The following is a 23,666-nucleotide window of genomic DNA, read 5'->3' as shown; positions in this document are numbered from 1 at the left end:
TAAAATATATAAAATATTAGCGAAAATTTATATAAAGTAATGTTTATATTTTGTATTTCGTAAAATATTCATACAATAATGTAAATGTTTGAATTCGCTAACATTATTAAGAAATAAAGTTATAAAATGATTTCGATGTATAACAATTTTAAAAGATCGATGTTAAAATTGATATGACAAACATTGGACAACACTATTTCAAATAATAAGTTTTTCAAAGCATCAAATGCTCCATTGCTGTTGTTAAAGTAGTGTGTTTTGATTACAACTTAATTAATTTTTAATTGTATTTCATTAGATAACTACGTAAATTCTGATAATAGTTAATGAATACGGTTGTATATTATTTAGTGTTTGAAACGCTGACGTCATATTGTGATCATTCTATTGTAAAAATGTCTATTGTCCTTTCGAAACTATTGAAGATTGATGAATACAATTGTGCCAAACCAAGTGATCACAAATCTGCCAGGCAGTGAAGTTATATGCAGTTAAAGGAATATTTTAATTGAATGTAAGTGTTTTCAGTATATATTTACGCTATGTCTCCGTGTACGCGCCAATTTACAAAACGTAAACAACGAAAAAAAATGTCAGATATAGCTTATTACTATAAATCTCTTTTACGCAGGAATATAAAAAGATTTAAATTGTTTATATATAGAAAGGTTGTAAAACTACCTAAAAAGATGGTAAAAATCATATTTCATGCCTAACAAGAGAATTTCTTTAACGAGTTCTCTGTATACATTTGATGATATTAAACGGAAAATTTACCTCAATAAGTAAAAAGATGATGATAGGTTCACATGCGTCTGTTGTTTTAATCAAAATTCTTGCTTTATTGTCAATTAGCCCAATTTCCCCTATAATGTGTCACAATTTTTAACCCAATTTTTTGCTTATTCTAATTTATTTATCGTTTGATTGAATCATTTATCATCATCATATCAGAAGATAGTTCACTGCAGGATTTCCCCATAAGATTGACACTATGACACTATATATATATGACAATATTTTATTTGCATATTTAATGAATATTATTTTGGTTTAAAAAACTTTTTTTGTATTATTTTTAAATACACATATAATTGCGGCTCATAAAAAAAATAATTTTAAATATTGGATCAGTCTAAACATACATTTACAAATGGCTAATAATATAGCTATATGTAAAGGTATCTTTAGATTTCTTTTCAATTGTTAGTGTACACTATAATCATCTCTCTCTTTCCACAGGCTTCAATTGATAACATAGTAAAATTGACAATTGCTTATCTAAGCAGAAAATAGAGAATTCCTCAGTATATAGCGGTGATATATTCTATACTATTATTGCTATTTTCAAGAATATTGAAAATGTAGCAATCAGTATATCAATTTTTTTCCTGTTAAATAAATATACACTAAAATCATTACATTCGCTGAAAACCTGCTATGACCTAGTTAACCTGTGGTAGCTTCCTGTAGGGACAACAATGGCGACATTTGTGTTGATTGACGATGTAAAAATGCTACTAATAGCCATTTTGAATAAAAAATATTTTGTTTTTGAATGAAATACAGAGAAATGACATCATAGTGGATCGGTGATTTTGTATTTTTCTATTGTGTAACCTGTTTAGGGGTTTAGGTCTGTTATAAGTAAATATCAGCTTATTTCCAGAACAATCTTCCATCACCATTGGTATGGTCATGTCAAATTTGATTAAATAGGGAGAGGAGTCTGATTGGTGAAGATGTAAACGCCAATGCAAGGAAGCCTCCCTAAACCAGGTACTTCTTGGGTCATCAGCATCATATCTGGTCCCTCTTGCTATAAAGCAATGAAACAGGCACCCACAATGTATCCAACTCAGCTGTTAATGAAATTTTTTAGCTAAATTTTTTAGCTGTTAATGAAATATGTAAGAAATCATAATAACAGTAATTTTTAACAAATTGAATGTCATTTACACAGCTGTGATGAATCATTGTTTTTCTTTCTCTTTGACCTTGAATATACATTACTACGACATGTTTCCTTATCAAATTTAAAAATAAGTTTTTTTTTAAACAATTTCTCTTCTCAGAAATTATAAGATACACTGCTGGTAAACCTTGATCATGTTCTAGACCAGCCTAGCGATCTAAGTGTAGGGTTTTGACTTCAAATAAACCAACATTGACTGCAGACACAATTTCATTCACACTCCACTAGCAAATGTTGCACATTTTTCATTTTTATTTTATATCTAAACTTTGCCAATGAAAAACGTTTGGAATATTGTGTAAAAGGTATTTTTAAGCATTTTCTTAAAATTGGCCTGTCATGGAGTGTGAAGTAGTGAGCACTGAATTGTGGTATACCACATTGCCTTGTCACACAATCTAAATTTAAAAGATTCCTGCTAATTTTCCAAAATTATTGTTTTACATTTTGTAAAATAGCTTTGCTATGATTATGGAATATGCCATAAGTGTTTTCTTCTAATGCTATAGACTTTGCGTTTTCGTCTGACTTTTTATTACCCCATATTCCAATATGAGCTGTAACCCATTGCAATCTTAAAATTAATCTACTAATTTGGACTACATACAAATTGTTAATACACGCATTTGTGTTATAAAGAGTTTATATTAAAATTATAAAAATAGTATTGTATTAACGATAACTTAATAAAGGTGAAACAAGTTAATATCATAAAAGAAAAATAAATAAAATTTAGAGGGAAACTGTATTGAGAGGGAAAATAATCAAATAAGAACACCACATAAAAATATGCTAGTGGCTACTACTTACTATAATTATGAATAAATATATCATAATATGTTTTATTTTAAATTTCTTCATTTACTATTTATATAAATATAATAAACAATAAAATCTATTTATCATGATGGTTCCATCAGCTTGTCTAGCATCAGCTTTTGAACCTTTGATTCCTGATCATCCTAATGACGAGGGGAGAGAGTCCCGGAGGGGAATAGATTGTATTGTGAAGGAATGAGATGAAAACATGCCGTGAAAAATATGACATACAAAGAAGTCTATGTACTTTGTATATAAATGTTTTGGTAGCCATTTGTTTTATTCTATAAATTATAAAAGTATGTTTTGTTTTTTTAATTTAATCATAAGTTTTGTCAAGGAAAAGGTTTTTTGGTAAATAATGCAACATGTAATTAGAATTTTTAAGTTAGGTGTTCAAATTTCATTTTTCTGAGACTTCTTTTTAAAATATAAAAAAAACACTTGTTATTTTAAAATATAGTAACTAAACTTGTTAAGAGTTGAGAGTCAATTTTGTGACTCTATTTATAATGAAGAGTAATAGCCTTTGATTCTAAGCTAGAACCCTGGTGAGGTCCAATTCCCACAGATCCAAACATAGAAGTAAAGGAATTGTGATCCAATGTCCATCAAGTTAACTTATTATTCTCGGACAGGGCTTTGAATGTTGGCACAATCTTCTAAACCACTTACACTCTAAAGTGATGTAACCTAAGTAATACATACTATGTCTTACTTAGCTTGCTTAATAATCTTAAGTAAACCCTCTGCTGTATATATAACTAGATTATAAACAAATGCTAATGAATTAAACTGAAGTGTCGACACCAGATGTTGCTTTTTTATCTGAATTCACAAAGGAAAGTTCCAAAATAATTAATGGCATTTTAATTGGTCTAAATAACTTTAAAAATAAATGAGATACACTTGTACAGTTAGGTGTGTTGACTGGAGAAAGTGATAGTAAATATGTTATATATTTGTATGTTTGTTTATTCTTGTGAATGTATAGTGCATTTGTAAGCAAGCTTTAAAGAAATTACACTACTTATACTTTCCAATTTACCTGTATAACATGACTACTTCTAAAAATGTTACATTTTTTTATATTTGAATATGACAGTCTGCAGGAATATTAAGTATTATTTAAGGGGCACACCTAGTGTGACAGCCAGAAAAAAAGGCGATTTTTGGGAATTAATAAAAAAAAAAACTAGTGGATCAATCGTTTTAAAATTTTGAGGGTATATTTATACATGTTTTGAGAATACACAGTATAATTTTTGGAATAACATATTAAATATTTTTGAAATAACACGCGATCTCCGGTGGCGCCAAAAAAAAAGGTCCTCCACTGCTGGAGTGATTGCAGCCTTCTCCGTTGACAAAACCTAAAAAAATAAATTCTCGTTAAACAAAAACATATTGTCTGTACGATGACCCTCGGACGAATCAAAAAATCAAAAATTGACAAAATGGCGGCATGTTGAAAAAAAAAGTTAAATTTTACCCAAAATTTTGGTGGTTTTTGGCCTACCAAAATCCGATTTTTGATCAGATCAAAAAACTGGAGGGTCATCGTATGGAGAACTATATAGAGAAGATGTGAAAAAAATTTAATAGCGATCGGATCATTTGTCTCCGAGTAATCACTCCAGCAAATTCGAAAAATGCTGTTTCGAGAAAAACGCGTTTTAAGATAAAATGATCGTTTTCACTGTTATAAATGGATTAAAGTCATACTTACTTACTAATCTGCTATTCCAGGCGCATATGTTTCACCTTCCTCTTCCTCAAAAAGGGCTTGTTGAGCTGAAGAAGCTGTCCACAAATTTTTAAAACATCCATCAAAAGTTTGATGGTAAAATTTGCTTGCTAGATCCATTAGTCCGCAAAAAAGATTGATCCCATTTATTCCGACGTCCAAAAGACGCATCACAGCAACAAGACGTCTATTTATTTCAAATGCATTATCGACCTTTGGTCCAGAATTAATGTACGAATTACCACATTTACAAATGATAGCTATTTTAAACCCCAGGCCTCTTGGACTTGCTTGATTAAAAGTAATTTCCTTGTGACAAGTTTTGCACATCACTAAATTGCTGATACCTGGAGGCTCAACCAATAGAAACCTGAATCCTATTTGCAAAGGTTGGAAAAGACTGTAGACTCCGAACAGCAGCTCAGGTATTTACCATAGCCAATGCAACTACCTAACTGCCGAGCGGCTACTCTTTTAAATGGCTGTAACTCAAAAACTATTTAAGATATCGATTCAAAATTTTAGTATGTTATTTTTAAAGGTATAACCTATCGAAATATGAAAATAAAAAAATCGATTTTTTGAAAATTTCACACTAGGTGTGCCCCTTAATTTTTATATGTTATCATTCAAATTTGAAAAATGCATTTTCTTACTATATTATCATTTCTGAACCGATTGAGTTATTATATATGTATATGTATATTTACATGTACATAATTTATTAATCACAATTTTCTCCATATAGAAACTGACAAGAAATTCTATGGTAACTCCTTTAAAATCTCATCCTTTTATTTAATGTTTCTCATGTGTACAATGCTAAATATATTTGTACATTTTTAGACAGGGTGTACCATACATCTATTGACAGCAAATGATCTATACATTTTCCTTTTTAAAGGTTTCACACCTATACAATACAATGCAATCATCTGTATGTTACATTAACATAATTACATACATCATCCTTATTATGCCAAAGCCTAATCTTATCACCCTATGATTCTTTGAATCAAAATGTAATAATACAGGCTTTAACTTTCATCATTATTTCAGCCATATAAATTCCATTGTTATACATGCTTCCTCTGTAGATCTCAGATAATACTGTTTGAAAGAGTCCTTTATTCTGTATATTTCATGTTTATTACATATTAAATTCAATGAGCAATAAATTGCAACTATGTAGTTGCTATTCTAAAAGCTCCGCACAATGGCAATTGTTAACACTCAACTCTCAACCCAGATCGCATGAGCCGAAGAAAGAATTTTTGGTCACAAGCAGGGCTGGTTCTAGCTCGTGCAGCGCCCGTGTGCAATGCAACCCTGGCGGCCCCCAGGATTGACCCCCTCCCCGCGGCTATTTCTATTACGTAACAAGAAAGATTTTTCCATATTCCAACAAGCTATTTTATAAGAAGGTAGGCCTTTCTTCTTATGGCGACAGAATAACACTAATTGTTTTTATGCCTGTAGCACATCTCTGTTTCGAAACTAAGCAGCGAACTGCGATAGTTCATGTTTTGGTCTTGTGATTTAAGTTTTATGGACAGCTAAATAGAAGCAGAATGTATCGATTTTCTGTTTCGCTGCCCATAGAACTCGTCTCAGGGAATGCCTCGGCGGTCGCGTGCATTGGACACCCTGCACTATATGTTAAGCCGCCCCTGGTCACAAGTGTAGTTATGTGGCCTGCTTGTGTGTAGAAATTCTATACTATGTTTGACTGTCTATGGGTATCTGTTACAAAACATTAACATATCGACTTCGAGTGCCGGTCTGGCGTTAAAATCAGGGAGGAGTCAATAGCCTCTCTGATAAGCGAAAAAGAAACCAAAGACGACTTCCTCTCATACTGCAAAGAAATAATTATAAAAGTAATTAACAAAAATAAAAGTTAAAGAAAGTTAATACAAATGTAAATAGAAAATAAGAAATGTTAATGTGATATGTGATATATATAATGTGAAATTAATGTGAAGCGAAAAAACAATGTAAATAAACAGAAATAAAACTACAAAATGTTAATGTGTAACGAGAGAGGAATGAAATGTCACAGAGCGAAAGAGAATGACAGAAGAAATGTGGAAGAAAACCGAATGAAAGATCTTAAGATGTATAAATGAAGAGTAAGAAAATAAAAAAAGATTGTGAAAAAGTAAATAAATTAAAACAAAAAGTCCCTGTCCCACACCAGATAGGGGTACGGGAGGCTCCCAATAGCGGGGGGCCGTTAAAAAAAAAACATTAACAACGGTTATGGGCTAGTCTATTTCATTTTATTTTCATTTGCCTATGTAATTATCATGACATATTTTTTATATCTCACCATAATTCCTGATGGTAATGCAGCATATACACATTCGACATATATAAAGTTTCATACCGTTTTATATTTTATAAAACAGGGGCGGCCAAACTGCGGTTCGCTAGCGACATGCGGCTGTTTTAACGATTATTTTTGGCACCGATTGATTGTCGAATTATTTAAATTTATATAACCTATATCAGGTCCTGGGAAATCTAAAAAAATTACTGGTGTGAATAATAATTAGTACTATTCCACCATAAAATTAGCGAAATCCAAACGCCGATCATAATTAACTAACCGGCATCTCAAGTTTTGTCAGGAGTGCCGTCATATACTTGTTCATATATCTAACTTTAAACATTAACAAGTCACGTATTTCGACCTTTTTTATATAATTTTTGTAAGAAAAATATTGGTTTGAGTGTTTTAAATGCGTATTATATTGCAGCTTCTGAAGAATTTCAAATTGAAAATGGTGTATAGAGAAACAAGTTCTTTATTGTATGCTTTGTGAACAACCAAGTATATTACTTTATATAAGGACTGGTTTGTGTTACAATTTATATTTATTATGTATCGATGTATATGTTGACGGCCGTCTCAAACAAGGATACAAGGAGGTAGATATGACTTGTATGTAAGTAAATGATGATGTAATGTATGTAGGCATACTATGATGTAGTGTATTTTTAAACGGTTTTATTTAGTTCGACCCGTACGGAATTTATTTGGATCAAAATTAGAAATTGAAATTTAAGCACCTTCCCGTTGTCAGATCGATCTGAAATTTGGTACACACATTTAATTTAGATGACAATACAATATAATAAAATCAATAACATTATAAATCTAAGATGGCCGCCGATACAAAATGGCGTATCACTATTACTTATTTTTCCTTAACCCCCTCAATATGGGTATCAAATGAAAGGGCTACACTAGTAAAACATGATGATTCTGTCAAAATTTAAAATTCAAGATCGACGCCGTTCTAATATGGCGGACTAGGCACATATTTTTCCACGACCACCACAATATGGGTATCAAAAAACCGTTTAACTTAAAAGTTTTGTAAATGTATTTATTGTTCATTAAGATTTAGTTTATATGTGGATGCAGGTGCAGGGGTGAGCAACACGCGGCCCGTTAGACATATTAATGCGACCTGCAAAATATTTCTAAAATTGAATTTATTTTATCAACTTTCTCTTATCAATATATTGTAATAAAATAGATTATAATTAAATGGTGGTACATGCAAAACTGAAATAATTGACTAATAATAACCACCGCTCAAAACGAAAAAACTATTCCAAATTTCTCATTAAAATGGTTAAGGTATATACCAGGGGTGGTCAAGCTCCTTGATAGTTCGGGCCATTGTTCGAAATTTGAAATGTTTCGCGAGCCGCAATTTAATGCACATTTAAAACACACAAACTAATATTTTCTTTACTTCTAATAACACTTAAGATGCCGGTTAGTTATTATAATTATGACTGGTGTTTGGATTTCGCTAAATGTATGGCGGAAAAATTATAATAATTATTCACACCAATAATTTGTTTCGATTTCCTAGGAGCTGACGTGGGTTATAAAAATTAAAATATTGAAATAATTTGACAATCAATCGGAGACAAAAATAATCGTTCAAAGAGCCGCATGTGGCTTGGAATTGGTTTGGCTACCCATGGTATATACGTTTTTCCGTTCTAATCTAAATTTTGTATATTTTCATATTCTAATGTTTTCTAATTTATTTGTAAGTAAAAATGTTGTTTACCTCCGTTGTAGTGTATCTGGATGTAGGATGATGTTGGTCTACTGTGATGTAATTTATTTGGGTGAACTATGGCGTTGTGTGTATGGGTGATATATTATCCTTTTAACTGTTTAATTTTGTTTCGAAAAACTTTTTCTGTCTGCTTAATTATTTTCCAGTCATGACGAGTATACTCGACATGAACAGATTAAAATGTTTCTGTCTATAAAAGTAGGCAATTAAGATTAAAAATCTAACGTTACGTGTTGGTTTTTTAGAAAATACATATTTTTATTCCTTGTTAACAAACAGCCGTCTATGTTGAGTTTGAATAACTTTTTTTTTATTCATTGTTTTCTCCATCTTCATCACTGCTTTCTTGAACCAGTTGTCTTCAACCTGATCAGTGATTCCTGCACCTTCATCACTACTACTTACAATTTCATCACTGCTTTCATCAGAAGACGACATAATATCATTGTTTTGCGTGTTTTTTTTTGGTACAAACATATCTCCATTACTTTCATAATAATTCATCTGGTAGGAATGTTTAAAATTAAATATTTCACAATTTTATTCCTAAAAATAAAAATACTATTTCTTTTCCTGTCAATAAAATCCACAAGAATATTACAACTTTCGTTTTTTCAACTATTGCATCGCACTATCAAAGAAATGCATAAATAGTGCTTCTTTATTTAAAAAATCGTTCTATAACGGTAATTCCCCAGAATTTTTTATTTCCGCTTAACCCGTCAGCTGCCTATGGACATATCTGTCTGAACTCCCCGAGGGCGAAAGGGTGAGATCTACCCGAAATAAAATAGGCTACATTATGTAGAATCACTTTAGAAATACAGTTTAAAATCGCTTACTCTGGATGTACTGCAGACCACAGGATCATAAACAATAATGTTTCATTCATCATTTTAAAAAGATTGTTCCCAACACTGACAGGCGCCATGTTGCGACATACGAAGAGCTAATACAAGCTATTGTGTATTAAAATAAATAAGGTTGCCAGACTAAGGAATATTGTAAAAAGTATATTTTCCAAAAGATCTTTATTATATGATGATATTTTTATCTCCACGACGAGTATACTCAACATTATGCGAAATATTTTCGTTTCGCCCTGACTAGTATATTCGACGTAAACAGTTAACCCTTTCGCTACCAGCGCCGGAGTTTGCCGGCATCCACTTTGTAATGTGTGCTATGTGTAGATATGTGTTTTAAGATTTATCACAGCCAAATAAATTACTAACAATTATCCTAACTTGTATTTTTAATTAATATAAAAGAAAAATCTTTAAATATGTAACACAAATGAGAAAATTTGACATCAGCTTACCGCCATGCGATGTGCACACTTCGCGGCGCACATGCACGGTTCAGTAGCGTCACTTCAGCGGAACGTACTGCGTTAATGAAAGGGTTAAAGGGTCATACATGGGTACACATTGATGAAGAATGTCTGGGTGCAGAACAGTGTAGTAAATGTGGATATGTGTGTGAGTATAGTGTGTGTGGGAATGCTGTTTTGTAGTGTGTTGGTACAATATGATGTATACATGGGAACACCCGCATGTAGAGTACATGGGAACATTATAATGTAGTGTGTAAACTGTGACATTGTGTAACTGAGTACACCTATCCCCCGATTTACACGGTACTTGTTTTACACGTTTTCGCTTTTACACTGTTTTCCAAATAAGTTTTTTTTTTGTTTTATCGCACTCTACTAAACGCTACTGTGTTTGAACACGTGTGCTGTGTATACATTTCACGGGGAATCCCTAACTTATGTGCTGACTTGCTGAACACGCACAGCGTCTGTATTACTTCGTATAAAATTACAGTTTTATCTAAGGAAAATAGTATTTGAGTGAAAGTTTCACAGTCTCAGAAATATTTAATTATCCCTATTTGTAAAATTACAAGTGAGTGCATAATTTGGATTATTATAAATTAACGGCTGCGATTAAAGTAAAATTCACAGGATATTAATGCAGGAAACTTTGGAAGGAAATGATGGCGGGGAAATTTAACTTGTCAATGCATTTTATTTTTATATCTGTGTACACCTAAAAATATTGAAAATCACGAATGTTAAATAGCAAAATTATGTATTTTTTGCAAGCGTTTCGATTTACACGGTTTTGACTTGAAAATTTTTAATTTTCGATTTACGCGTTTTTTTCAGGAACGTATCTACCGTGTAAATCAGGGGATAGGTGTACACGGATTTATATAGTATATGATTACGGTGTTATATGTATTAGGGGGACTGAAAAGTCATGTGGTTTTTGTCGACATATTTTACAGAAAAACCGATTAATTTGTTACCGCTCCGATATTTACAATTTGTTTACTAGATGGCAAATACCACACTGTGATCGCCAACCTGCCTGCAAAGCGTGGCGATTCTGGCAGTGGCGTAGCTATGGTGTTTGGGGCCTGGGGCAGATTGGGGCTTGGTGCCCCCCCTAAAGAGTCTAAATTCTTTATTTATATATTTATAATTTTTCACATTTTTGGGCACAATTTTTTGCCCATAAAATAGTAAAAATTCCGAAGCACAATTTTGTTTTTCTTTAAAATATTAAAGAAACCAAAATAATTTTTTTTTCTTAAAGGACATGATCCTCACCCTTTTTGTATAAAACAAAAATGTGTTTCCAGAATTTTGTGAACCCTTTATGAACCCATCTTTCTGGTTTATACATTAAGGGAGAAAATCATGTCCTTAAATGTTGAACACATATATCTTGTACATTTCATGAACACAGATATGTGTTTTGTGATTTAGGGCCCTTTTAAAAAACACTTTACGTGTTTTGCGAATGAAAAACTTAAACACTGTGTATATTATAATTTGTAACCGTTTACTTTTTTTAATTTTCATATTATTTAACAACTTTTTTAGCACAAAAATAGTAAAATTCGATATTTTTTATGTTATTTACTTTAAATTATGGTTTTCATTTTTCTTTTAACATTTCAATATTCATCATACAAAAAAAAAACAAAAAAAAATATTTTCAACTTTGGTGCCCCTTCTGCTTGTGGTGCCTGGTGCGGCCGCCCCGCTCGCCACCCCCTAGCTACGCCACAGGATTCTGGTATATCCCTTCAAAGATGTCTTTTGAGGCCTATGTCTCTCAGTGAACTACTATGGGCTGAAATAACGATATGACTTTATAGAAGATGGCACATCTTCGGAATGACATTTGACTTCAGGTTATTTCAATGTTTTCTGCCTGTTTATATCTGGTCAGAGGCTTTTATAATCCGAACAGGTAGTAGAATAAACTTGACATCAATTAGCTATATTTTACGGAAACCGGAAAGTAATGTCGTTTCTGTCGACATATTTTACAGAAAAACCGCTTGAAGATTTTTACCGCTACGGAATTGAAAATTTGTGTATTAGATGGCAAAAGGTTGTTATTAAGGTAAATATGTTGTTGATGAGAAATAGAAACTTGTTAAAAATGTAGTCGTGTGAATTTAACTCGATAAAGCGACATTACTCTCCGGTCCTCCTAATATATAGATGCATCACGTGGTGTATCTGTGTGCTCTATGATTTAAAACAATTACTACAGATTAAAAATGAGGTTGTGTTTGCAAAAATGTCTTTTATGCTGCATATAAAACAAATTTTGCTATATATGTTCGTGCACATTAATATCTTGAACGTGTTTCAAACAATTAAAAGTACATTGTAAAATAACAATAAATTTTTATTTACCTGTTCACGCTTTAACATTGTTCTATTTTTAAATGTGTTAATACCATGTTTGTGAATTGATTTAGATGCGCCTTCGGATATCAGATGGGTTTCTTTTTCTTTTATATGATTTATTTATTTATTTACACTTCTTTGTACACCATAGATAATAACTAAAAATATAACAATTCATATGTTGACAAGAGGCGGTCTTATCGCTTGAGACGATCTCTACCAGACAACTTTTGGATGGAGATGAGAGACATGAAGTAGAGGGTAGTTTAGGGTGTACGTACATATATTATCATACATTGTTATACGCATATACATATATACAAACATACTTATATTAATATACATATATACTTGATAAATGTAAGCATTTATCAAGAACAATTGTAATATTATAATCGACATACTATTGAATTTGATTCCCTATGCCATTGGAGTTGTGTAGTACATAGCTGAGTAATGATTTCTAGAGTCGGTACACACACACACACACACACACACACACATGTGTGTGGGTGTGTGTTGATTTTAAATTTAATCGATTAATAACAAAAGGTTTTTTTCCTATATTATGTTATTCCAATTAAGAATGCATCGCATGATGGTATTTTATAATACAATCTAGTCTCTCATTTCGTACCTCATTGAAAAAAAACCATTGTCGCCCAACGAGCCGCGAAGAGGGATATCCCCGCCTATTCTTTATGAATTCAAATTAGGAACGTTGAGATTCGTAGACGAAGAAAAATAAACGTTTTTTTTATGAACACTCACAATATCCTCAATGCAACCGTAGAGCAGTTCATTATCAAATTTTATTATGATTTATAAAAAACCGTTCTCAATGCAATAAAATATTTTTTAACAGCTTGAATGCCAGTGTCTTGAACGTGGGAGTTGGAAGCGTAATTTCTTTGTTGTTGGTTACATGTATAAAAAGGATTCAAATGTTATTAATTACAATTTGCATAATTAAAGTAATTGAAATAAAAATATCACGTACGGGCACTGCGAAAAGATTTTCTTCATCAGTGCCCTAGTCTCGCGTTTTTGGCACGTGGCGAATGTTTTACTTTACTTATATTGCAGGCGAAATAAAGAGAATACATAAAAGATAACCAACGTAGTGCAGTCATGATAGTATGTTAATTCGCACGATGCCAGCGCCGTACTGGCTCATAAAAGTTAGTTGATAGGCGACTCGCGCCGGCGCGAGACCGGCCCCTCACAGTACACCCCGCGTCTCGCGCCGGTGCGAGACCGGCAGCTAAGTCGTTAAAACTTTTAGATTAATCTAGTCTAATATATAAAATTCTCGTGTCACGGTGTTCGAACTTGAACTCTTCTGAAACGGCTTGACCGATTTTTACCAAATTTTATATGCGTATTTAGTAGGTCTGAGAATCGGCTACTATCTATTTTTCATACCCCTAAGTGATAAAGGTGGTCCACCCCTAAATTTTATTTTTAATTTTTTAGACAATTTTTTTGGTTTTTATTTTATTGTGATACAGCATACAAAAATACATACAAACCTAAATTTTCACCTCTCTACGATCAACCCTTATCTTACATTTGTTAATTAAAAACTTAAATTTTTTTGCAAAACAACGTTTGCGGGATCAGCTAGTAAATATATAAGAATGTAAAAAAATACTCTACACCAGAAATGCTTCGTGAAAACTGAATAATTAGAAAAAAAAATCCCAAAGAACTATTTGTTCTTCGCCTCATGACATAAAAAAAAATCAACACAAGCCTGAACGAATATTTGTTATGTATTTAGTAAGGTCGTTGACTCCCAAAAAAAAAGGTCGAACCGAACGCAGCGTTAACTGTATAAGACTTACAATAAAAACTTTATAATTGTCAGAGCGAAAAAAGTATAACATTCCACAGATAAAACCAACCAAGATGGCGGGAAAAAAAGCGGCACAGTAAGAACTATTTCGTGCGATCACAACCGAGTTAAATTAAAAAAAAATTAACGTGTCCTAATGGTGATTGAAATAAAGTTTAAAATACATTCGTTAAATGTTTAACCGTCATCATTTCGAACTTAAGACTAGATATAGGCCTTCGCCATAGATTTCCATGTATCGTTAACGAGGTTGTAGGAGATAGGTCGTTTAGTTTAAAGTTTGTCGAACGTATAAGAAATATTGTATTTAATATCGCTAGTAGATTTGGTTCTTGATTCTCTTCTGGCTTGTTCTTACTCTTCTTTGTTCTTTGCTTCATTTGGCTTGGTTACTTGCTTATTCACTGTAAAAGTACGTGCTGTTAGCCCGAAGGTTTTTACAGCTTCATCTGAGATGAGTTCACAGTGCGGAATTGTCCGTGAACTTAAAAACTTACAAACTGACGAATAAAGCTGGTAGGGCGCCTCCAATTGCATGATGATGCCGGAACGTAGCAAAGCGCTCTACCCGAGTAGAGCTGTTTAACTCTTCTCTCTTCTTCTTCCGTGCATTCCGTGCCGGAGGCCGACCTGCAAGGTGAAAAAACACATAAATAGAAACAAAAGTTAAGATTCTAAAATAAAAGTTGTAAATAAACAAAAAATAAACAAAGGCAAATAAATTAAAAATTAAACAAAACAATATTGAAAAAAAAGTAAACTTAGAATATACCAAATGTGAGAAATAAAATTAAAACAAGAATTGTAATAGTTAAGATATGAGGAAAAGAATGAATAGTCGAATGAAAGGAAAGTGGATGAAAGGGAAAGGTAGAAGAACTGTAGCGAAAAAGGTAATAAAATAATGAAAGATCATACAAGAAAAGACTGAAGAGCGCGAAATATCGGTGTAGCATGGCTGCTGAAGATGCCTCGTGGAAAGGTGAAACACGTGTTGAGTGATTTGACGGTGGACTTTGTTGCACGACTACCACTGCATGTGCGGAAGTGGCTAAATATTGGTCCTTTTCTTACTTAGGATGGACTTCCATATGAAAAAATTATTTAAAAGAAATAAAAGTCCCTAACCCAAAAATATGTTAGGGGTACCAGTGACCTCCAATAGCGGTGGCCGTTTAAAAAAAAGGTGAAATGATGACTTCAAGGTTGTTGGAAGACCCTGGATGCAGGTCGCTTCCAAATGCTCTTATTCGAAATCTGAGATCTATGTTCAGTAGAGGAAGATATAAAACTAACTTGACAAAGATAGCATTAAAGTTCCAAATTCAAATTGGCCTAAATATATACCCTCGCGTTCGAAATTAGTTTTAAATGAAATTGTGGCCGTAGCGGCCAGTAATATGGAAACTTTTCTTGTGAATGCCACATGTGCTATTAGTACCACACGTTTTGATAAAAAAAAAAAATGTTTTTCATAATAAGTAAAGACTCGAATAGTTATGACGTCATCGTCAAATTTTTCAGGATTCCATACGTGACCATTATAAGTTTCATGTATTATTTTTTTTGATTGTTTTACTAAATTAATTGGTGTTTTGAACGCACTCTTATTGCAGATAGTCTAAATGCTTCACTTATAAATAAACGAGATATTTCGAGACTAGACGTTGATAGTGTATTATTTGAAATGTCAAATTCCTATGTGTTAATGTAAATTTAATATTCGTGTCTTGCCTCGATGACCTTGCGTTGATATTGTGTCGCCGGAGAGCTCGATCCTTTCATTTATCCAAATCTTTATGTGCATTATCATCTTCGTTTTTTTATGAATATACATACAGCATGATTGGTTATTGATGTAAAAACTTTTAAAAGCTTATACCTTTTTCCAACTTCTCTCTCTGGTTTCTGTTAGACGTCGGGTAGGCTTGTTGAGGTAAAAAGTCTTCGGAGGAAAGGATCACACTTTTCTCCGAAAACAGACAAGGTAACAATTAGCTAATACGTCAGGTGACGCATCTGATGTAGATTTTTTTTAGCTTATTAGCTCGCGAATTTTGGATTCGCGAGCCCTGAGTCCGATGAAGCTAAGCACATGCAGTGGTAGTCGTGCAACAAAGTGCACCGCCCGCCAGCTAATAAATGCGCATGCGGCAAAAAATGCGAATTACACAACTACCACCGTTAAATCACTCGTGTTTCACCTCTCCACGGGTCATCTTCAGGAGTTATGTTACACCGATTAGTGCCAAACACGGAGTTACAGGACTCCGATGAAGCTGTAAAAACCAAAACGGCTAACAGCGCGCATCAACATTCGAATATAGCCAGTCTTGTTGAATTGTTACAGGTTTAAGGCTCACAGAGCTCGAGCCTGCGATTTCTCCCACCGCTAATTTTGTCCGTTCTCATGTGCTTATTTGGATGTTATATCGAGCGTCTGTGTGACTTGGGTGCACATTTTCTTCATCCCTCCAGTTTGTGTTGGGAGGAGCAGTCCTGGTTCAGTAGCGGATGCCGTCGTTTTGGTCTGCTTCTGTAGCTTTTGGTGTTAAAGTTTACTTCTTTCTGGCAGCCCCCTTACATTGACGTGTCTCTTTTTTTATTTAAATGACCCTCGTTTTGTGAGTCTCTTTTTCTCCCTGCCTTATGTGGGGCAAGGATGCTACTAATTCGGGTAAAATTAGTTTTTCAGTTTTAATTTTATTTTCTTTTCTACATTCTCGTTCTTCCTTCACGTTATACCTTATTATATTTTTATTATTATTATAATTGTAATAAATTATGGTGTTTAATTTGAATAAACATTTGTGTAAAATATATATTTGTAAAAACACCCCATAATTTACATTAGGCTATTTTTTAATTCTCCCGAATATATCTATATTTTTAATAAGTGTATTCACTAAGCAAGACTGGCGCGTTTAAAAAAATACCCATGCATAAAAATTCCGAGTAGACAGATAAGTCTTTTTGTGAGTACACTATACTTAGTGTACTCATAAAAGGACATATATACACGAGTGCAAAGGATTAACTCAGGGACCTAAATATAGGTTATAATCATTGTCATTTCATAAATAGAATGTCCAATGCTGGACATAGATAATCCCTGATAGATTAGGACTGGCACACCTATTCATGAAGAACTAACATTGTTTCTTTTTAATTTACAGAAACCATATGATTTAAAATGGCGACTGTACAAAACATAGATGGTAACAGAAGAATGGCAATACAAAATCAGCATGTTGAGATAACCAATGAAATATCATCAACTTCAAGTGATGATTGCCAAACACAAAACTCAAACAATCCAATAGCACAGTTTAATAATTTCTATAAATCTAGATACAGGGAGTCAACATCGGACAATGAAGTAACAGAAATGAAGAACAGATCCAATATACAAACCCGCAGTCACTACAAGTCAATGGGCAATATAAACGAACCATACATGTCCAGAGACTTCAACCGGAATAACATTCAGAATAGTATAAGCAACTTAGACTTAAGTCTTCATAGCGAGGAGATTAAGAAGTTTGAGTCTCTTCAAATACCAATAGTTGGCTACGAAGTCATGGAAGAACGAGCAAGGTTCACAATTTACAAGCTTAAAGTCGAAGATGACAAGCGTGACCAATCATGGCTTGTTTTCCGAAGGTACACAGATTTTGTTAGACTCTACACAAGAATCAAATCTGAACAGCCAAATATAATCCTTCCCTTACCAGGTAAGAGATGGTTCAGGGATAATTTCGAGCCAGCATTCCTAGAAGAAAGAGTCAAGGGTTTACAAGTGTTTGTTAATGCAGTACTGTCAAAATTACCCACACATCCAGTTGTCAGGGAGTTTTTCTGTTTAGATGAACCGCCCCAAGTGTTCACATACCAGCCAGAAGTACAGGCAGTTTATGGGGCGTTGGAAGACTCCATAACAACGCTCAAGATACACTTGAAACAGAAGGATGCGACAATAATGCATCTGCAGAGACAGCTAGCTCTGCTACAAAGCCAAATTAAAAACTGTCCGAATTGCAGCATGAATAAATCTTGATTTGTAAGTGTTGCTATTATTAAAAATGTGTATAAAAGTATAATCTTCAAAATTTTTGAACACAACAACTGGGACCTAACCTAACCAAATTTCTTGGAAAGAAAGTATTTAGCAAAAATGTATTAATTTTTTTTAATAGATAGGTCTTAAAACTATTTTAGAGGCCAACAATAAATCCCAATTACTAATTTTAGTATTGGGAATTACATTTAAGTGTTGACTTAATGTGAAAAACACTTGTGTGGCAATAATTCAGGGATCCTAATCGGGTAGCAATAAAAATAAAACCAGATATCCTCTTATTATTATAAAAGTGTATCTAATAGTGACTATTGTTGCTATTATTAATTTATATGTTAATAAGTAATTGAAGCCACTTATCCATCCATAATTTCTTATCTAAGCAAGTAATGTATCTGATTATCTCTGATAAATGTACATTCTTTTAGGAACATGAGTTTAATATAAACTACTCTTAATTAACATAAAATAGTTTGGAACAAATTTTGAATTTGCCTCTATTTTGAGTCCATTATATGCTAAAGATAAAGAGGACCATATTTTGATTTATTTGGCTATCATTTCTATCAATATAAACTATATGTGGTAAAAACTATGTTATTCTATACATGGTAGCTGTTTTGTTTGGCATTTAAGTTTATTTCTTTATTTTCTATTGTAATTAAATAGAAAACTAAGATATTTTCTTACAATGTTGCCAGTAAATTAGTTCCTTATTTATATTTGGAAAATAATATTTCCAATATTCATCTAATCCCAGTTGTTGGAATAATTTTGAATATTTTGCCACCAAGATAATTCAGCAAAAACATTTCTATCTCTTATAAATACATGATATTAATATTTTTGTAATAAAATTTTATAAAAGTTAGTTTTCATAAGAAAACATAAATTAGTATCTTATGTTTATACATATATATATGTGTGCAAGTAATTCAATTTCCGTACAAATTGAAGGTGATATTAAAAATATGTTTAATAAGCATTTAAAAATTTTAGTATGTTATACATGGCAACAATTACATGAAGTGTTTATTAATGAATTTAAAGGATAATTTTAAATACAAAACATATATTTATGTAATTAGCATACAATTGAATGATGCCTACATCTTGATTGAGATTCTAATGTTTGCTACTATATATTGTTTATGTATTTACAACTACATATACATATTTGTATTAGCATTATTGTTATATGTCCATAAAACTTTTTTAGTCTGTGGCAACGGGATGACAAATTTTACATTTAGAATCTGTTATCTAGTAGTTATATTATATACATTATTTTTAATGTCTATAAATATGTCTTTGTTATCAAACCACAATACACGCACAAAAATTTAAATAAACAGGTTATTATTTGCATGTTTATTACAATGGTTAGATTCTTGTTAACGAAAGATTGGTTCATAATGTATGTCTATTTATATTGTAGTGAAATGTCAATGTCTGTCGACATAGCCATGTCCTGTTCCAAAGTTGAAAAGTAATTTAACATTTTTTTTTCACCAGATATTACACCTAGTTCATAGTTGTAACCATTCTTTATTACTTAACAATAAATTTACATTTGGATTTAAAGCAAATAAGCAAAGATATGGCAAATGCATTTCTATCTATAGTCTCCTATCTAGTGATCTATTTACACTATCTATTTTGTTGTATTGATACTTCTTTAAGCTATTGGCAGCTCTAGTATAACAAAAAACTATTTAAGCCTATTCTATTCTTTTTTGAGGGCAAGTTAATTCTCAAAAGAAGTCCATTATTATTTGTTCTCTTTCCTGGACTATAGTGACTGTGTTGAAGAAAAAAAATTAAACAAAATTATTTTAGATTTTTAGACAATTTTAGACTATTTAAAAATATTTCAAAAATATTTGTAAAGGTTACTTAATAATTTTTTAAATACTTTTAAGTATGAATGCCAATTATACCATATCTCGGTCTGTTGCTCACACATATCCCCACTGAAAAAACTGAGGCCTTTTAGTTCTGGATTGGACAATACCAACCGACATGCGAAGCATAGGTCATCACCAACAACCTTAATGGTTGTTAGAAGATACAGGATACAGACCTCTTTGTACCTGTCCTTTTGGAAAATTATTGAGTGGCCCTATGCCCAGCTGTGGACGTGATGATTGCTTCTAGGCTTGGGCTACTCCGGCAGACAATGATGATTCACTACATTAACGCTAATGATGGAAAATCGGTGTATGTAATTAAAATATCGAAATATTTCATAAGTGTATATAAGTTTGACAAGTTGTTAATAATATGTTTTGACATTTCAACTATGTTTGGGATTGTAATTTTTAAGCCAAAAAATTTATTGTAATATCGAATTTCGCGCTAAAATATATTATATTCTGATTTATCTGTATACATTATGAAATAGACAGGTGCTATTTATGTCACTAATGTTAAACAAATAAGCACTTCAAATGTGATTATATTATAATTTATTTAGCTGTTATTTTTTAGATAAGTTATAAACTAAAGTTAAATAAAAGTGACCTTAATGTTGAGGGTACAATGGTCGAAATTAAATTGCTGAAGTCGTTCAAAAATATATAATTTTAAGGTAGCATTAGCAGATAATAAATGAGTCAGTAATAGTGTGCTGTAATTTAAGTTTTTTTTTTTCGTTTACATACAAGGCAATACGATAATTCCAATACATAATCCGTGAAAAGATATAGTATTTCAGTATAAATGTTTAACATGTGTTCAAATAGATATATACATTTTAACATAGCATTTCATTGTACAAAATAACATAAAATGTTAATATATTAGTTTAATAATTCTATTTACACTATTTGTCCGTTCGTTATATCTGTACGTCAAAATCATTTTAAATTTGACGTTATGCATGTCAACATTTTAGAGTATATACACTAGGGATGTACCACATAAATATATATGATAGGGATGACCGTTTTAGTAAAATTATCGGTTAAATTTTTGAAGATGATTTTTTTTTAATTTTTGTCAGATTCCTTTGTAATGGTAGTCAATTTAACTGGTTTTGAATTCAAATGATGAATTTGAGTCTCACAGATACTTTTTAACATAAAACGTGACATGGTATTATTTGTAATTTGAAAATATTCTCTATGTATGTATACTCTAAAGATGTTGAGTTTTTATATTTACAAAAATAATGTTCAAAGCAATAATTTAAGTGCCTTCGGAGTTATTGATAAGTTTACAAACTCTATATTAATTGTTAAGATAAGCGATTTGCAGTCGTGTTAACAATAGCATGAATTGTAACACATACCGGTTTTATAGCATTTGATAATTTGATTAAAAATATTCTTATTTCATTCGTTTTTATTTCTTTTTCCTGTTTCTGTTAACTGTTTTAGACTAGTCATCTTTCCAAAAAATATATTAAAAATAATCGTATGAAGCTTTTCCAAAGCAGTTTTGTGGACACCCGGAATCCACATTGGCGTGACTAATTATGAGTTTCACGCCTCCTAAGGAGATTCACTAAAATGTACATATTTTCAATGCTGAAGAACTAAAATGTTTGGCTTTACCTGTCAATGTAGATAGATAATTTTTTAAATTGAAGAAGATAAGCTACTGTTGCTCGTAACAAGTTGCATATTCCAGATTCGGTACGTGATGAGTTTTGCAAAGCGCTGCTGCTGTCGGCATGGGTAGTTTTCTAAATTTAATAAATCCGTGAAAATTGATTTGTTTTTGTGCTGCGAGTCGATGTCAAAAACGTTGGCTATTTAAATAAGTTGGTCGGAACTTTTTTTGGTTAGCCAACTTAAAACCAATCGATTCGCAAGACTACTGCTGGACATAGACCTTCTCATCCTTAAAGATTTTCAATTGGACGTTTTGCAGCGGCTAGCATCCAGCGTCTTTTTTTTGTAGAAAGAACAGTAGTTTTGTCTGTCATACGACTCGCCTTCGATTGCGGGATCTTCGATCTGATTTACTTAAAATTTACTGAGAAAGCCTTTCAGCACCCAAACCCTATCATAGCAACCCTCTAAGACCTTAGACGGCTTCGACAACGAGGATATTTTCCCCAAAGGTCACGCAGGCCTATCGCGTACTTCGCAAGGTGCAGCTGGACACGGTACTGGTCGTGATGTTGACGAGGCACGGGGGATTCTCAAAATACCTCCATCGGTTCAAGCTCAAGGAGAGTCCCCCGTGCTTCTGTGACCCAGGCGTGTCCTGCATATTCTAGGTAACGAAACGAATTTTCAAGGGAAGTCAAGGTGAGGAAAAGAATCGAGGCGGGCAACATCGCCTCCTGTGTGGGCGATGAAGAGTCGCTCTGCGTTCTTAGGATTCGCTAGTGGGGTAATAAAAGAAATAATGAATAAAAATAAATGAGGATAGCTAGGGTCACAAATACCGAAAAAGAAAATGAATAAAAATAGGTAAAAGGTTAAAAAATATTTTAAGGACGATAAATTTAAGAAAACAATAAAAATGTATAAAAATAAGCAAAACCACAAATAAGAAGATAATTAAAAAAAAAATGGAATAATTTTATGAAGAATGTACTGTAAAATTTTAGAAACGGAAGCGAAGGAAGTAAGGAGACAAGCTAAGCTAGGAGAATGCTAGATATTGTGATGAAAGATGAAGGATGAATGAACGATAATGTAACGAATGTAAGCAGAGGAAGAAAATATAAAACAAGAATGTGAAAAAAACCATTAAAATGAAAAAGACCCTGTCCCTCACTAGATAAGGGTAAAGGTGAGGTTTCCAATAAACGGGACCATTATATAAAAACCCCTCTAAGTCCACGCAACCCAGGAACACCTTTGCCGAACCGTCCTCTAAGGTGCTATGGCCCACTCACAATATCTCCACCTCAGACATCGGGACACGGCATCCGCAGTAACCACCACCGTAGTTTCTCCAGCTACATCACATCAAGTGCTCGGTGCCAAAGTTAATCGCTACACTTCCCGCAGGCCTTTCCGTACCCGAGGAGAATCCTTCGTGCATCTGTGAACTGGGAGTGGATCAGACCGTGGTGTATATGATTGCGTACTGTCCCGGATTTGGGCGACAGGAGACAGATTTTAAAGCCAGACTAGAAAGGAGTCAGATAGCATTGCATCCTTAGTAACTACTACCAGAAGATGGTAGTTGCCAAGAGTTTCTCTCATATATTACATAGGTCGAGAAACCTTAACGAAAAAATGTAATAAAAAGAAATAAAATATAAAAAAGTATATGTTATAAAAATTGTAAAAACCTGTAATTTAAATTAAGCAAGAGTAATATGGATTAAGGGAAACAGTTCCTAAAAAAAAATTCGAAAAGTTGTGTAATAGTAAATATTTAACAGAAGAAGAAATAA

The 23,666-nt window shown here is 32.6% G+C and overlaps 1 protein-coding gene across 1 annotated transcript; it reads left to right on the top strand.

Annotated features, from left to right (window-relative positions):
• The first annotated feature begins 303 nt into the window (after positions 1–303).
• On the top strand, positions 304–18,405 carry LOC137927356 (sorting nexin-16-like). Its single transcript, XM_068771151.1, has 2 exons — positions 304–514; positions 17,403–18,405. The coding sequence occupies exon 2, from the start codon at positions 17,420–17,422 to the stop codon at positions 18,281–18,283; it is 864 nt and encodes a 287-aa protein (XP_068627252.1). The 5' UTR covers positions 304–514; positions 17,403–17,419; the 3' UTR covers positions 18,284–18,405.
• The last annotated feature ends 5,261 nt before the right edge of the window (positions 18,406–23,666 follow it).

The sequence above is a fragment of the Battus philenor genome, unplaced genomic scaffold (assembly GCF_028537555.1).
Source record: "Battus philenor isolate CCGP_79_NKW_IND1 unplaced genomic scaffold, ilBatPhil1.0.hap1 SCAF_30, whole genome shotgun sequence".
Classification (NCBI taxonomy): Eukaryota; Metazoa; Arthropoda; class Insecta; order Lepidoptera; family Papilionidae; genus Battus; species Battus philenor.
This window is presented reverse-complemented; position numbering and strand designations above follow the sequence as displayed.

Bases quoted from the DNA above. Each gene is read 5' to 3' on its own strand.
- LOC137927356 (XM_068771151.1), top strand. From the start codon at position 17,420: ATGGCGACTGTACAAAACATAGATGGTAACAGAAGAATGGCAATACAA.